General features: G+C 54.0%; 1 protein-coding gene across 4 annotated transcripts in view; it reads left to right on the top strand.

Annotated features, from left to right (window-relative positions):
* RALGDS (ral guanine nucleotide dissociation stimulator) overlaps positions 1-15603 on the top strand; it is a 58156-nt gene that overhangs the window by 35589 nt on the left and 6964 nt on the right. For all 4 annotated transcript variants that reach the window (XM_041483914.1, XM_041483913.1, XM_041483912.1 and 1 more), the window contains exons 2-4: positions 14442-14552; positions 14969-15162; positions 15517-15591. In XM_041483914.1, the coding sequence (XP_041339848.1) occupies positions 14442-14552; positions 14969-15162; positions 15517-15591 (380 nt within the window). The remainder of the gene's footprint in view (positions 1-14441; positions 14553-14968; positions 15163-15516; positions 15592-15603) is intronic.

Below are 15603 nucleotides of genomic sequence, written 5' to 3'. Positions count from 1 at the left end.
AAAAGAGAGGGTGATGCAGCGTGCTGCTCCTCTCATCCCAGGGGACAGCCTGCCTGGCACGATGTGCCCCGGCTGGAGGAGGCTCTGGAGCTCAGGGGAAGCTTTGGAGCATCTTGGGCGATGGGGCTGTGAGGGAAAAGGGACAGGGCTGAGGGAGGATTTGCATGGCCCTGAGCAAAGCCCTGCTCACCTGAGCATGGCACGGGCACAGCTGCCAGCCAGAGCTGCTCCCGAGCTGCCTGTGCCCACATCTCTGCCCTGGGTTTGTGCTGGGGAGTGCTCAGAGCACAGCCCCAGCATCCTGTCCCTCGAGCTTTCCTCCCAGTCCTGGACAGAGACATTCCTTCTTTTTATTTTTTCCTATTTCCAAGTGATGGTGAGCAAAGGGGCAGCCCAGAGGGGTGCACTGTGACCTCCTGAGCAGCGTTGGGGTGCACAGGGTGTTCACTGCGTGACCGGGGAAAGGAAAAAATGTGTCACTGTTGTGACAACTGCGGTGGCCTGGTGGGGCTGCAGTCCTCGGGCAGAGCTGTAGATGCACACTGAGAGGAGAAGGCAGATTATTTGAATAAGATCCCCCTGTGACAGTCCCCAGGACACGGTGGGACCTTTGTCACCTCTGCCAGAGGGAGCCGTGCTGGGTTTTGGCAGAGTTTGTGGGTGGACAGTCAGGTCCCACAGGGAGTGGAGGATCCCTGGAAAGCTGCTGGGCAGGCTGCAGGGGATGTGGCTCTCTCAGGTCCTGGCTGAGCCCCAGGGGATGGCAGCAGGGCAGACTTTGCCTGTATCCCACAGCAACGGTATCGATCAGCAGGCATCACTGTGAGCATCACCAGAGGTCTCCTGGGTCTGTCAGCCAAGTGTTCTCACCAGGAGTTTAACCACGGGGGATGGAAAATTTAAACTGACTGTCTCAAGTGGGGGGATTGACAGAGCAGCTCTGCAGACCTTTTGTTTTGACCTTTTCAGTTCCAATCCATTCCGTATTCAGCAGTGAGTGTCAATCCTTCCAGTCCAACAGGAGCCACAGAGTGAATTTGGTGGCCCTCCTGGTCCTGCTGGCCAGGAATGGCCTAAAACACTGCTGCAGATGACACAGACTGAAACTTTCATGCAGCTGATGTTGCTGAACCTCTGAGAAGGCTGGGCTGACTCTTATAAAAAAAGCCCTTAGAAAAAAAGTCCTTGTAATTCTGGCTCTGTTTGTTTTCTGAACAATTAGGAGATTTTCAGTTGCTAAATGAATCCTTGAAAACTTGAATTGCTCAGCCCATATGTCTCATAGGTCAGCGCTTGTTCTTTACAGCTGGGAGGGAGAGGCAAAGATATCTCATAAAAGCCATTTTCTTTTCACTTCCTATGGTTCCTTTGGAACAAGATCCTTTTCTCCCAGCCTGTTCTCCTCCCCCAGGCACAACCTGATATGTCCCTTGCAATTTGCCAGATGAACATCATCTGTTGGTATTTCTTGGATGGGGATCTACCTTCTGGCTCCCTTCCAGAGAGGTTTGGTGCTGAGGCCTGGAGCAGCCTGGGATGCTGGTTGTTGGTGGCTGAAGCAGGGTGGGAATAACAGAGGTGGGAGGGATTTTTTTATTATTATTGTTTGATATGGCTGGAGAGAAGCTTCCAAATGAGTTTGTGTAATAATTGTTTTACTCAGAGGCTGCTGTGCCATGCTCCCATAAGGGTGGGGATTCCCATACTGGGGTCTCACTCAGGTTTTAGTGGATTTAGTACCAGACTGGCAGCCCTGGAAACTGAAATCTGTGTTTGTTCACAGGCTGAATGGGCAAACCACCCCCCAGGCCACCCCTGTGCTTCAGCATCACTCAGCTTCAGCCCCCTGGCCCAGGCCACACTATTGCTCCACTGCAGCCTCTGTTTTTTCTGGCTCCCAGGGTGGCATCACCAGGCAGGGGCAAATAATAACACAATAAATGCAGTCTGTGGGTATTTCCCCACTTTCCTGTGCCTGGTTTTGGGGTGTGATGAGCAAAAGGAGCATCAGGCCAGCTGTGCCTGCAGGGATGGGTCTCATTTAGCACCCACCACTGTTTGGGATTTGGGGGGCTGGCTGTGGCCACCCCACTCTTAGGTCCAGCCTGTTTTTAGGGCCCCCTGAGCTGGTCTGGCCAGCAGCTCCTCCATCTCCCTTCCCAGCTCTCTAACCAGCCACTGTGTCCCCCGAGGGGAGTGCAATTGAAGGAGGAAAGAGCTTATTTAGGTCACTCCAGACCACATTTAAAGGCTGGGTATGCCCTGCTCACACTTTCTCCAACACCCTTATCTCCAGAGCTGCCTAATGACTGCCTTTCCAACGTCCATGCTCCTTTTATTTAAATAGATCCTTGCAGCAGGGCTGTCTCAGTTCTCAAATATTTCTTCATCTCCCACGGACTCAGCAAGAGGGGGGAAAAAATGTGGTTGCTAAGGAGCAGGATTTGGATACAAAGCTGGCTGAGCTGCTGGCGGGGGGCCCCGGGGGGCTCCAGCGCAGCTCATGGCCACTCAGGGTTTGTGCATTGCTTTGGTGGGGTGTGGGTGAGAAGGATTGGGGTTTGAAACATTCCTTTGGCCTTGGGAAGAAAGAGTTGAGTTGTGGACTGGCTCCTTTCGCAGGTTAATGTGGTGTTTGTGTGGGTTAGATCCCACAGCAGCATCCGTGGCTGGTTCCAAGTGCGTGTCTGCTGTTCCAGGGGTCTGTGGGATCTTTGTTTTGCAGAGAGAAGCATCTGTGGGCTGAAAGGTGAGGCTGGCAGTGGGGTTTGGTGCCCAGGAAGAAGCATCAGGCTGAAACTGTGTGGCAGCCCCTGGCTGGAGCATTCCTGGGAACACCAGCAGCCGGGCAGGGACAGGGAGGTTTGGATACTGCAGTTACCAGGTGTCTCACTGCCCAGGTGGGGACTCACCTGCAAGTCACAGCAGCTCCAGCAACGATGCATTTGGACTTTGCTCCTGAGTCGTTAGGGAAAGGGAGTGCTGAGCTGGGGCACGGAGCACTAATCCCAGTAATCCCAGTAATCCCAGTAATCGCAGCCTGAAGGGAGTCACGGGGAGGGGGTCGGAGCAGGGGCAGAGCTGCAAGGGCTGCTCTGGGCACTGGGTTGGCACAGGCGGATTGCAGAAGGGCTTTTTGTTCTGTTCACACCTGGGAACAGCCCTGCCAGAGGTGCCGGGAAAGTCCTTTCCCAACTCTCAGCACTGGCAGCGTGGGCTGTGCTGAGCAAACGCTGCTCTCCTCCCGCACTGAGGCGGCGACTGCAGCTCCCCAAAGCTCGTCCCTCTCACCTGGTTCGGGTTTGTTTTTGTGGTGTTATGCAAATCACCTCTCCGGTTTTCGGTTACATTCCCGGGGCTGTGTTGGCGCGGGTTCTTGCAGGGCAGCACTTTTACATTAGATAACGCCGAGTTCCCTCCACCTGAGGGTCAGGAGTTGTGTGACGGCTGAATGTCACTGCAGATTAAGCACAGGCAGAGGCTCCTGGCGTGGCCCTTGCCTCGGCTGGCTCCACAGCAGTTTGTTTTCATTACACCGTTGGTATTTGGATGAGCTCTGCTGTCAGAAACATGCTGGGACGAGAAAGGGCGTCTTCCCTCCGCACGTGGGGTGCTGGGAGCAGCTGCCTGGGGAGCCCCGGGCTCAGCAGAGGAAGGATGGGGATGGCTTCAGCTGCCAGGCACCAGCCGAGTCCTCAGAGCTGATGGAAGGGAAAAAAAGTTGGTCTAACTTGCAAACAGAGCAGATTGGAGAGGAAACTCATCGGACGCAGCTTCATCTGGAATGCTGAGGCATTATTTTTAGAGTAGCTTTGCTTTCTGCTAACCACAGTCCAGCAGCTGAACTGAAGGCTTGTGTGGAAACCTGCTTTGCAAAGGGCTTGCTACCCGTTTTACCAGAACTCCTTTTCATGTGATGGAGCAAAACCACACAGCCTTTCCCCGCTCCTTGCAGTGGTTGGGTCTCCATGGAGACTCTGAAGCTGAGAGGCTGCCCCAGGCTCCTGCTCCAGCCAGTGTGTGTTTGTGAAATTATGTGTTTGCTTTGGGTTCACCTCTAGGAGTCGGAACTGACTTCAGGAAGCCAGGGTTTAGCCAAGCTGGGCAAAGCAAAGCACCTTGCCTGGGACTGACAGGGGCAAAGCTCAGCTGTGGGAAGTCAATAAGGATGCTGGAGCTCCACCTTCTTGTGGCTGGGGGGTTCAGGACCTCACCTTCCAGTTCAGGCTGAAACCCCAGGGATTTTGGTCAGACAGCTGTCTAAAAGGCTCAGCTGGTGGCCTGCTGCTGGCAAGGTCTGGCTCTGTGCACTGGAGCAGCAGCAGAGCCTGGGAGCTGGGGGATGTGAGCTGGGGCTGATGGTGTCACACCCACCCCTCCCGTTCTGTGACCCCAACAATCACTGCACACCCCCCAGGGCGAGGCCAGCACTCAGGCTGGTTTATCCCCTTAAAGCAGCCCAGCTTTCCTCCAAATGCTGCTTTTTGTTTGCTTTTGGTTGTATTTTTCATGGCTGTCTGCTCCCAGCTGCAGTTGTGCTGCTCAGGAGCCCCGTGCTGAGCAATGTTGGCGGTGCCCGTTGCTGGTGACACTCACTGGCATTACTGGGTTTCTAGACAATGTGCTTTACTCGATTCTGTCCCTGTTGCAACAGTGAGAACTGGCACAAAGACGGGACAGGCCTGGCTGGTTCTTCCCTGGCAGGGCTGGGGTGACTCAGAGCGTAGCTATGGATCACAGCAGTGTCATAACAAGCACTTCTTCCCCGAGGTGCTTCTTGGGGGGGGGTGTTCCACAAACTCCATCTCTCCCAGTTCTCATTCCCTTGGGTTTTGGTGTGTTCCTCAGCAAAAGTCAGCTCTGGGAGGATGGGGGTGTTTGAGGCTTGGCTGCTCTTAGTCCAGTGAGCATCAAAGGAAAGGAGTCAGGGAAGGAAGGTGGGCACCTCTGCCCTCTTCACATTGATGCTGCCCCATGGTCATTGTGCACTTCAGCTTTTTGGGCATCCCTGGGTGTGTCCCCCAAAATAATTTTATTAATCAGGAGGGTGAGCTGCAGGAGTGCTCACCTGTGGCTGTTGACGCCAGAGGATGAAGGGGCAGGGTGGCAGGGACAGATGAGTGGGGGTGGGAACTGTGTGTGTGCCGGCTCACCGAGGTGTGTGACCAGGAGGAAAGGCACCTGTGCAGTGTTGGAGCTGCTCCGACGTGCTCCATGGCCAAACCCGCACCTACAGAGCAGGGCTGAGGGTCTGGGGAGGGCAGAGTTCATCCTCCCAGCCCGGGCACCCGCATTCCTTGTGCCGCAGGTCTGGCACACTCAGCGCTCAGAGCAGGACCCGGGGCCAAACCTCACTGCTGAGGCTCCCGGTGCGTGTGTTCAGACACCTGACAACAGCGGGACTTCTGTCCTTTTCCAGTGGTTTTCTCCCAAAAAGTGTCAGTTAATCGTAAAATCTCATTTGTCTCAGCTGTGGAAATCACCCTGAGCTGGCGGAGCATCCCGATTCCCCCCGCAGGTGTCGGCATGTTGCCACCTGCTCATGTCGCACCTCCTGCCTCGTTGACACCTATTTAAGTAATACTCCCAAGGTGAGATTTTGTTGATTACAAAGCAGAAGCGCTTGCTCTTGCCTCTTCCACCTTCCCACGGGCACCGCGGGGAGGGGAACAAGTAGCGGGATGCCCTGCAAGGGGAAAATCTCCGCGGAGCGAAGGGGATGGCTTGAAACCCGCAGCTGGGCTGTGCTGGGACACGCTGGGGCTGCGGGTGTCAGGAGGAGGCTGGGACGAGCCCGGCTGATCCCGGCAAGAACACGGCAGCAGCAAATGGAGGAGCCGCGCGTCATCCCGGCCGGGGTGGGAGCTGGGCACGGCCGCGGAACAAAGCCTCGCATTTATTCCTTTCACCGTCAGCCCCTCTGTGCCTCCCCGCGCTGGATTGTTCCTGCGTTTTCTCTGCTTCAGCTGTTTACTGGGTCACCCTGGTGCAGACACGCACACAAAGGGAGAGCCATCGCCGGGGCTGTCGCTGTGCCACCGGCGCTGCCAGCCCCGGAGCACAGTGGTGCCATTGAGCCGGCTGGCAGAGCGTGCCCGGGGCCAGGCTGGGCTGCGGGCATGCCGAGCCCCCCGGGCATCCTCCTCTGCACTGTGGCCGTGGGATTTTGAGGAGGGGGGCCCCCCGAAGGTCTGGGATTGTCAGCTTTGCTCGCACTGCAAAGCTGTGTGAGGGAATGCCAGTTGATGTAAGGCGGAGTAAACACATGGGTGGACACGTTTGTTTCACCGGGTTTATTTCGGCTCAGCTTAGCTGAGCTCAGGATGTGTCTGAGCTAAACTGAAATTAACCTTGTTCAAATGGAAATGGAGGGGAAAGGGGCTGTTTCTGTCAGCCAGAGTGTGGCCAGGCAAGGCTGTGGATTTTGGACAGCCCCCAGTCTGTGCACCTTCAAAATTCCAGGGAGATGTGGCTTTGCTGTCTTTTCCCCTCTGCAAGCTGCAGCAGGCGAGTTACTGCACAGACATTTACATTTACAGTTTAACCAGGCTGCTGGGGAATACTGTGGGGGTGAAACTCTCTGGGAATGTCACTGTGGGGCCAGTGGGATCTGGCAGTTGTGATCTTTGCTTTGCCCTTCCTGCACATCCCACCTTGTGTGTGCCCAGGGGAGCACTTCATTCATGCAGGACAAGAATGTGCCAGGGCAAGGGGCAGGTTTGACAAAAGGAGCTGATTTTTTTGCAGATGATGCCTCTTAAGACAAATTTTTTGGCTGTCTGGGCTGGTGCATGGGCTGAGAGCTGGAGAGTGTTCAAGGTTTGGCATCTCTGGGAATGTAAAGGCTTTTGTGGAGATGGAGTCACTTGCAGGTGCTGATGCATGCAAAGGACAAGCATTGCCCTGGAGCTGCCACAAGGAACAAGTCTGTGTGTCCTGGTGAACATGTGTGAAGCCAGAATTGACATTTTAGCTGTGACTGTTCCAATCAGCTTCAAGTAACATCATCTCTGAGTGCCAACCTCATCTCCTTCCCTTCCCACCTGGCAGCTGTTGCTGTCCCAGAAATAACACATTTGGTGCACCAGGGCCCTGCTTCAGAGGTGGAATTGACAGAGTAGCATTAGGTCAGGTAGCCTGGAACTCTTCAGGGCACTCCTCGTGTTTTAATTCACATTTGAACAAGGCACTGGGGAGCTGTCATGTTGCATGTGACTTCCAGGTGCTACTGTACACCCAGAAAAAACATCAATCAGTTTTTGAACTTGTTTCAGTTATGTTTTCATTGCAGATTTTTCTGTTCCATCTCAGTAAAACACAAACCTTGTGCTCTGAGCCGAAATGACTTGTGATGAGACGCTCGATCTTTATTTAACCTCGCAGAGAGCAGTACCTACATTAATTTTTTATGCACCGTTTTTCACCAGCCGTGTCGTTCTGGTTTCACTTCCAGTAATGCCCCGGGGGTGTGGGCGAGTCGGCGGCGCAGCAGTCTCTCTGTGAGCCAGGGCTGTGTCCCTCTGCTCCGAGCCTGCCCCTGCGGAGGCGCTGGGATGCTGCCGGGGCCATCACGAGCACAGGGCTCAGGGCTGTGCAGCAAGAGCCACATCTGCTGTGTCGGCGGGGTCTTTTTTTTTTTTTTTTTCCATCGACTTAGAGAGGAAGCAAAACCTGCTGCACTCAGTTTTCTTCGAATAGCCTGCGAGGGGAGCCCATCCCAGCACGTCCCCTGGGAGGGGACACGAGGTGGGGTTTCCACATGGGGTGCAAATGGCTGGTGGCTTCCTGGGTGTAGGAAACTCAGGGTTTGCAGTTCACGGTTGTGGCTGGAGTTTGTTTTTCCCTGTGGAGTCCCCCTGTCAGCCTGATCCCCCAGGACCTGCAGTTCCCCACCTCAGGGGTCTGATTCTTGCCCCTTGAAGGCTGGGGATGGAGTGGCCATGCAGAGTCTTTGTTCTCCAAACCACAAAAAGAGTGAAAAAGTCTCTCCACGTGGGAAGGCTCTTAGTTTTCTCTAAAAGCGAACCAGGAGCAAATGGGGGGAGGAATCCTGCTTATCTGCTTTGTCTCGTTCCTGGACCGAGCACTGAGCTCCTAATCCTTGCTCCAGCCACTGACTCACTGTGTGTGAGTCACAAGATGCCTCTGTGACCCAGCTGCCAGCTTCCCTTCTCCCTGAGCTGCCAGGGTGGAGAAGGCTGCCTTTGGATACTCTCTGCAAGCCCTCTGGGTCACAGACACAGGGTCAGAGCTGCTGTTGTTCTTGGGACCCACAGAGCCCAAGGGAGGAGGGGTAAGATCCCTACAAGAGGCAGATATGGGGTGATGTGGCCTCTCTTTCTCTCTCTCTTTCTGCCCCATCCTGGTGCTGGGTGATGCACTGGCTCCAGGGCTGTTCCCCTGGGGCACAGCTTTCTGTGCTGAAACATCTGGAGAAGAGTGTCAGGAAAACCCAGCTGTGGAGCCCAGCAACTGCTGGGGAGAGAACAGGCCCTCAGCTGTTGCCACTGGCCTGGTGTCCTGGCAAAAAACACCCCTTTTTCATGGTGGGTTTAAGTTCAGCTTCTGGCCCTTTTTCTGTTCTTTTCCTGTTTCCCCTTTTGTTGCTGTGTTTTTATGGGCTGCTGGAATCGGTCCTGAGGCAGCTTAGCTCGGAGCAGGCAGGAAGGAAGGCAGAGAGTGTTGAAAACCCAAAGGAATCGTGTCTTTCTGCTGAACATCTCTGCACGGGGAGCAGGGGCTGGGTGCACCCAGCTGTGGCAGGGGACTGAGCTCCATCAGCAGCAACAGGAGCACTCGGGGGGAAAGGAGACAGTGGGAGATGAACTTGCCCAGCTGCAGAGAGCCACCCCAGTGCCACCATGGCCATGGCTGGGATGGTGTTTTGGAGCAGGAATGTTCCTGCCCTCGGTGGGGCTGCTGCTCCAAAGGACATGCTGTGAGTCACCAGCGTGGGCACCTCTCCTTCCCCTGAAACAGGGGATGTTTGTCAGCTTCCTCAGCACTTGGGGTAGTCCTTGTAGCCTTCCTGAGCACAGCCAGGGGAAGGAAACTGTGAGTGCCAGGAGTGAATGATCCCTCGAGGCAGAGCCGTGGGGGAAGAGCCACCACAGGGCTTTTTGCCTGGAAGTCCCCAGGGGGAAGAGTCTTGTGCTGCGTGTGCTTATTTTGGACGTGTAGGACAGAGGGTGCTTCTGCTTTTGTGGTCTTTATCTTCGGTTCACAGAACTGAGCTTGTTTTCCTTTCACTACCCGGGGGTGACTTTTTTCCTATTTCCTTTTACATAATGTCATACACTCAGCTTTGCATAAGAGGTCCCAGAGTCGCTGCTGCTCCTCGCAGGGCTTCAGGGTTTGCTCCTGGGGGTGAAATGAAAGTGAGCTGGGGGTTGTTGTTGGACAGGGGCCATGCTGGAGCCGGTTTCCTTCGTTTTTCCGGAAAGGCCCATTTCCCATTGCTAGTGGGAAGGGATTATTCTGAGAAAGGGCTGGGGATTGTAAAGACCAAACCCCCACTTGCTGTTCCTGGCTTTACCTCCTTTCATCAAGTTCTTTTGAGCTTGTGCAAGCGTGGAGCTTCAATGGGAAACCCCTGGTGACGTCTCCGAGGCTCAGCTCTGCCTTTTCTTGTCTCGTTAGCCAGTGGGGCTGTTAATTCCCAACAGGCACACATTCCTGGCTTCCCATGGGCAGGGTTAGTGCCTGCTCCTCTCTTGTGGCTGGTAGCAGCAGCCCCTTTGAAATCACAGTGCAGAGATACTCTCAGCTGCTCTGTACCTGTCTGTAGAGCAGGCATTTTGTGTAACTCAACAGAAAAGGGAGCAGAGTAACACAAATATCTTGATTGTTAAACCAGCTGTGGTCCAGAGAGTATCAGCAAAAGCACTTTAGGCAGTTGTGCCTCCTCCATGTGTGCTGAAATTAATACCTTTTTCCACTAACAGTTCATTATTTTTGTGCCTTTGGAGGCCAGTGCACTAACCTGAGGCACGTGGGACCAGAGCTCTTAAGACCTGGTAATTGTTGGGTAATTGTCTGTGTGTAAGTGTGGGGATGCAGCCATGCTCACACTTAATCCTGCACTTTGCTCCTGTCTTACTAAAACCACCTTTGTGACTGAGCTCAAACACTTTCCAAAACAGAGCAGAGCCTGAGCCAATGTTTTGCTTTGCTGTTTGGTTTTTGTATTTTCCCCTCCTTTCATCTGTCAGGAAGAGCCGAAGGCAGAGTCCCTGCTGCTGCTGCCGCTCTCTGCCCGGCTCTCAGGGTTCCTCACACCCTTCCTCCAGGCTCACAAACCTTGGCTGCATCTTAGAGCTCCTTATTAATCCTCTGTGAGAAGACGTGGGGTTTGACACCACGCCGAGTACAAGAACATTCACCAGAGAGCGGGAGAGTTTATTGCACGGAGCAGGAATTCCTCCCTGGTGTAGTCACAAAAGCTTTGAACCATCAGTGGGAGCTCCAGGGCTGGCTGCAATTGGAAGAGGCAGTCCCCAGGCCCAGGGCAGCCATCTGGTGCAGACTCCCGTTTCATATTTCAGGGGATGAACTCCTGCAGAGTTCACTCACGGCTGCTTCTGCAAAAGCCTCTGCTCGGCACAACTGGGGAGAGTTAAACATGTGGCTTTTCCTTGTGCCCCTCCAGCCAGAGGCCTTTCTCCTGATGTGTGGAGAGGACCAGGATTGCACGCTGAGCTGGAAAAAGCAAACCAAACCTTCATTTTTTCTGTGTATTCCATTTCTTGGTGCCCATCTTGAAATGTGTTGGACCTCACTTTCTGGGCTGCCGGGTCCCTCCTGTATGAATTTGGTGGAGGGTGCAGATGCCATAACCACCAAATCTTGTTGCAGATGTTTAAAGCACTGCCTGGGCCTGTTGGATTCATCCCTTGTGCCAACAGAAGGGGCTGTTCACCTGTGTCTCCCCCTCAGGCTGAGGTGGAGGAGGGTTTGTGTGCTGGCTGAGCCTTCTTCGGAGGGGCAGAAAATTCCAGCAGATGTGCAGGGCAGGCAGTGGGGAGCAGTGATGTTGCAATATTCAGTGACTGCTGCCTCCAAGGCCCTGTCTGCTCTGCACCTTTAGAAACAGTGTCATTTCCAACAATCTGAGTAAAGGAAAGCTCTCATCTGTCTCTTCGGAGACCATTTTGAAGGCATTCAGCTTTGGTCGGGAGCTATCGGGGTTCGCTGTTATTTGTATATACTATGTTTACAGTTATATTCCAATACCTATCATCTATGTTAGACAGTGACTTTCTACTCTAAACCAATCTGTGAGTGCCAACATCATCCTGAACATGGATGCCAGGGGGAAGAAAGAAGAAGTACAGGGCACGCCCAAATCCCTCCATCTTGGAGCCCCTGACCCCCATGTACAGAATCCCAAACCCCCCTGTACAAGGTCCAAAACCCCTCTGTACAGTGCTCCAAAATTTTTCCCTTCACCCTGTGATTGCTACTGCTATGCTACTTAAATTTTTGTGACCTGTAACTCTTCATACAAAGTTGGTAATTTGCTCCATGGGTTGAGATCAAATTTCCAGGTGTCTTTGGCTTCCTACCAGGGTCTCTGAGCCCCTGCCAGGGCTTTGAGACATCCAGGGCATCCAGAGAGATGTCCTGGGTTCCAACAGGGAGTGCAGGATTCTGGGTGGCCAGCACAAACACAAGACACAGCTCAAGGTTCTGACTCTGTCCCTGCCCTGCTCCCAGCTCACCTGCAAGGGCAGAAATGTGTGCTTGGTGCAGGTGTTGGAATGAGACTCCTCTGGCTCCGTCCTGCCGCCGCTTTTCTGCTTTGGGTTGGTTTTTAACCAACGTGCGCGGAATGCGCGATCAGCATCTCGGAGGAGCAGCCGTAGGGAAGAGGAAGCTCACACGGAATATAAATAGCCAAATTTTAGAATGTCCCAGTGTAGCAGCTCTCCTGGCTCTTGGCAGGGGCCTGCAGACCGCTGGGAAGCCGTGGCCTTCGTGTGTGGTTTGCAAAGGGGGAACTTTGGGGGATATCGCACAAGTCAGCAAGGCAAAAAATGAATGAATCTGACAGTCTTGGATATGGGAAGGAAATGAAATTTGCTTTTCTGCACATCAGAGTGGGGTGTATCCCCTGCACGTGACATGAAATGCAGAGTGAAAACCCCGCAGAGTTGTGGCAATATTTTCCACTGTAGTTGCACAGCAGTTGCCAATGATTCATGGGTTGATTCTGAGGTGGTTTTTTCCTCCCATATGATTTAATTTATGAATTTAATTGCATGTCAGCAAGCATCTGATTTTTCTTGATATTTTTGTCTGGGGTTTTCAACTGTCCAGCCAAATCTCTTTTCTGAGTTAGACTGTACAGGGCTCTGGTCCTGCTGGACCCAGAGCTTTCCTCTCAGCTTAAATGGGAGGTACACAGGGGTAGGGCTGACATGCAGGTTGGGTGATGAAGGCTGGGAAAGAGCCCAGGACAAATTGGGAAGCATTTCCATGGCTGCTTTTTTTTTGCTTTTTTGCTTTTTTTTTTTTTTTTTTTTTTTTTTTTTTTTTTTTTGTGGTTGGCTGGTTGGTTTTTTTGTTTTTGTTGGAAACAGCATCTAAAGGTGGAAGAAAGACAACTTAGGTGCTGTCATTGCAGATATTTGATCCAGAGTGGACACAAAGCTTCAGCTGTGCTGGCAGCCCTCTCCCAAGGTTGTGCCAGTCCCCAGGGCTGTGCACTTGAACACAAATTTGTGCCATAATTTATCCCAGAGCACAGAACAAGAGAGGGGCAGATGCAGGTGCCAGGAAGGTTGTTTGGTGTCTGCTGCCTCATGTGGGTGCTCTCAGGGTTGCTCTGGGAGCCAGTGAACCCTGGGAAAGGCTCCTGATGTTCACAGCAGAACCTCACAGCTGCTTGAACTTCAGCAAACCAAACCTCTCCATAGTCTGGCATGAAGTGAGACAAGCAGGTTCAGCAGAAAGTGAAAAAGTCAGTAACCCTGCCCAGGGGGATTCTCTGCCCTCATTCATTACAGCCATGAATGAGAGGCTTTTTCAAGCTTCCCCTCAGTCTCTGGGCTGGCTGTGCTTCCCTGCCTTGATTCCTTGTGAGGAACAAGCCTGCCTTGAGCAGGTGTGAGAGCAGAGCAGTGAGCCCTGCTGTGGTGGGGATGAGGAAGGAGGGTGGCTCCAGAGCATTTGGTGCACATGGGATCCATCAGCTCAGGGTTCTGTGGTCGTGTTCTGCTCCTGTCTGCTGAGGTGTGCAGCCTCTTCTGAGCCTGGCTGTTCTCAGGGCAGTTGGGGGAGGATTTTTTGCAGGGAGCAGCATCACTTCTGGAGCTCCATCCTCAGTCCTTTCATGGCACTTTCTTCCTCAGTGTGTTGTTTCAATGCTCAGGGCTCTTTGAGGGGCAGTTGCAGGGAAAGCTGAGGGCTGGCTCTGGCAGGAGAGGTTTGTCCCCACAGCCCTGTGTCCCAGTGGTAGTCACCTCCCCCTCTAACCAGCTTTCGGGCATTTTCTCCTTCTGCTGAGCTGTGGGTTTTGATGTGTGTTCGTCCATGTCCTGCCATTTGGTGAGGGGGATGGAGGGCGGGGGAGATCCCTGCAGTGTTTAAAAGGATCTGGATAAATCTCCTTAAGGGAGGCACTGACTCAGCAGAGCGTGGTTAGGGAGGAGGAGGAGGAGGGAGCCAAATTGTCCTTGTGGGGCTGTAGCTGCTGCTGAGCCCGTGCTGGTTGTGGTGCTGGGGGAGGCGTGTGCCTGGGGATCTGCCCTGAGAAGCATCACCCCTTTCCTCACCAAATTGTTGGTGCTCTCCATCCTCCAGAGCAGAAATAGGAGCCTCGTAGCTGGGTGCCTGTCACCCAGAGGTGCCTGAACCCTGTGCCCAGACCGGTCCTGGCTGTGCCTGATCCCACCCTGGTGCAGATCTCTGGGATTTTCCCCCAGCTTTGAGCTTTGGATTTCTGCCTCATGCCATGAGCTGGTGGGCACCTTGGTTTGACAGTGATTATTTATTAGGGAAGTGCACCAGGGTGCTTGGTTCAGATCTCTGAGACTCTGCTCAGACCAGGAGCCAGTGTCACCTCACGGGAGAGGCAGAGGCTTGGTGGGGGGAGCAGCCAGGGCTGGGCACTGGGCTGTGCTGTCACTGTCCCTTTGCCTGCCTTGTGAGGGGTCCCACCTTGCTCTGGCACAGCCTGGCTTTGCTGAAGCTGAGGCATGGAGCCAGGGGATGTGGGACAGACCAAGAGCAGCTTCCCAAAGTCCTGGCTCCACTGTGGGCGGGCTCAGCCAGCCAGACACACTGGTGTCACCTGGTTTGCATTTCTGAGCAGGTGAGGGAGACTCCCTGCCAGCCAGCTGCTGCCTTTGGCTTGCTGGGATCCCTCACAGGAGCCACAAAAGCATCTCTGCCACGCTTTGCTCTCCTTATCTCATGGTGTATCTTGTCTTTCCATGCAGAGCTCCACACAGGAGATTGGAGAAGAGCTGGAGGATGGTGTGATCTACAGCATATCCCTCCGGAAAGTGCAGCTCCATCACACGGCCAACAAAGGGCAGCGCTGGCTGGGGGTAAGCTGGGGCCTCCTCCTGCCACAGGGGAAGATTCAGATATTTCCTTGCCATGGGAATCATGTGTTGATTTGGGAGCAGGGAGTGGGAGCACCTGTTGCCCTCTGCTGCATGGGAAGCGGTACAGGTGAAACAATCTGCAGCCCCATTTTGAAAAATAGGGCAACTCCGATTTGTATCTGGATTTTGGCAAGCCTGAGGCCTTTCCTGGGGTTTCCCAAGTGCTCAGGCCTTCTCAGCTGGGTTGCTGGTGTTTGCTGTCTGAGGAGACTCAGCTTTCCTTTCCCAGTCAGGAGAGCCTCAGGCACTGTGGGGATCCCAGCCTAGAGCTGACCTTGTGAAGCTGCTGGGAACACTTTGCACTTGATGGTGTCTGTCCTCACCCAGCCCACTGACTTCTGCTCCTGTCCTGGCAGTTTGAGAATGAGTCAGCCTTAAACCTCTACGAGACGTGCAAGGTGCGGACGATAAAAGCCGGGACCTTGGAGAAGCTGGTGGAGTACCTGGTCTCAGCCTTCAAGGGCAATGACTCCACCTATGTCACCATCTTCCTGTGCACCTACCGGGCCTTTGCCACCACCAAGCAAGTGCTGGACCTGCTGCTGAACAGGTGAGGCTGCCCTGAGCCCCAAAACACAGACGGAGGTGAAAAGTCCCAGCATCTTCTGCTGCAATGCCTTGGGGGTTTGGTGGCTTCTCCCAGCTCCATCTGCTTGAAGGTTTTGGGACAGGGCAGGGAGGACACAAATTTCTGGAAAGCTGGAGCTCCTCCAGTGAGGTGGCCAGTGCTGGCTGCTTCCCTTGCTGTAATGGGGAGGTTATGGCAGAGGGAGGGGAGCAGACACTGCGTAGCAGGTTCATCCTGACCCCATGGCAGGGGCTGGGGGTGATGTGGAGGGAGAAGAGGCTGCTCTGAGAGGCAGCTGAGTGCAGGGTGCTCACTGCCTCCCCTCTGCCCCACCAGGTATGGCAAACTCCACGTGCAGGCGAATGGGGACCACGCCAGGCACACTGTGGACGAGAGGATGGAGCTGAAGAAGTAAGTCTGCCT

Source organism: Pyrgilauda ruficollis, unplaced genomic scaffold, assembly GCF_017590135.1.
Source record: "Pyrgilauda ruficollis isolate IOZ18807 unplaced genomic scaffold, ASM1759013v1 scaffold62, whole genome shotgun sequence".
Lineage (NCBI taxonomy): Eukaryota > Metazoa > Chordata > Aves > Passeriformes > Passeridae > Pyrgilauda > Pyrgilauda ruficollis.
This window is presented reverse-complemented; position numbering and strand designations above follow the sequence as displayed.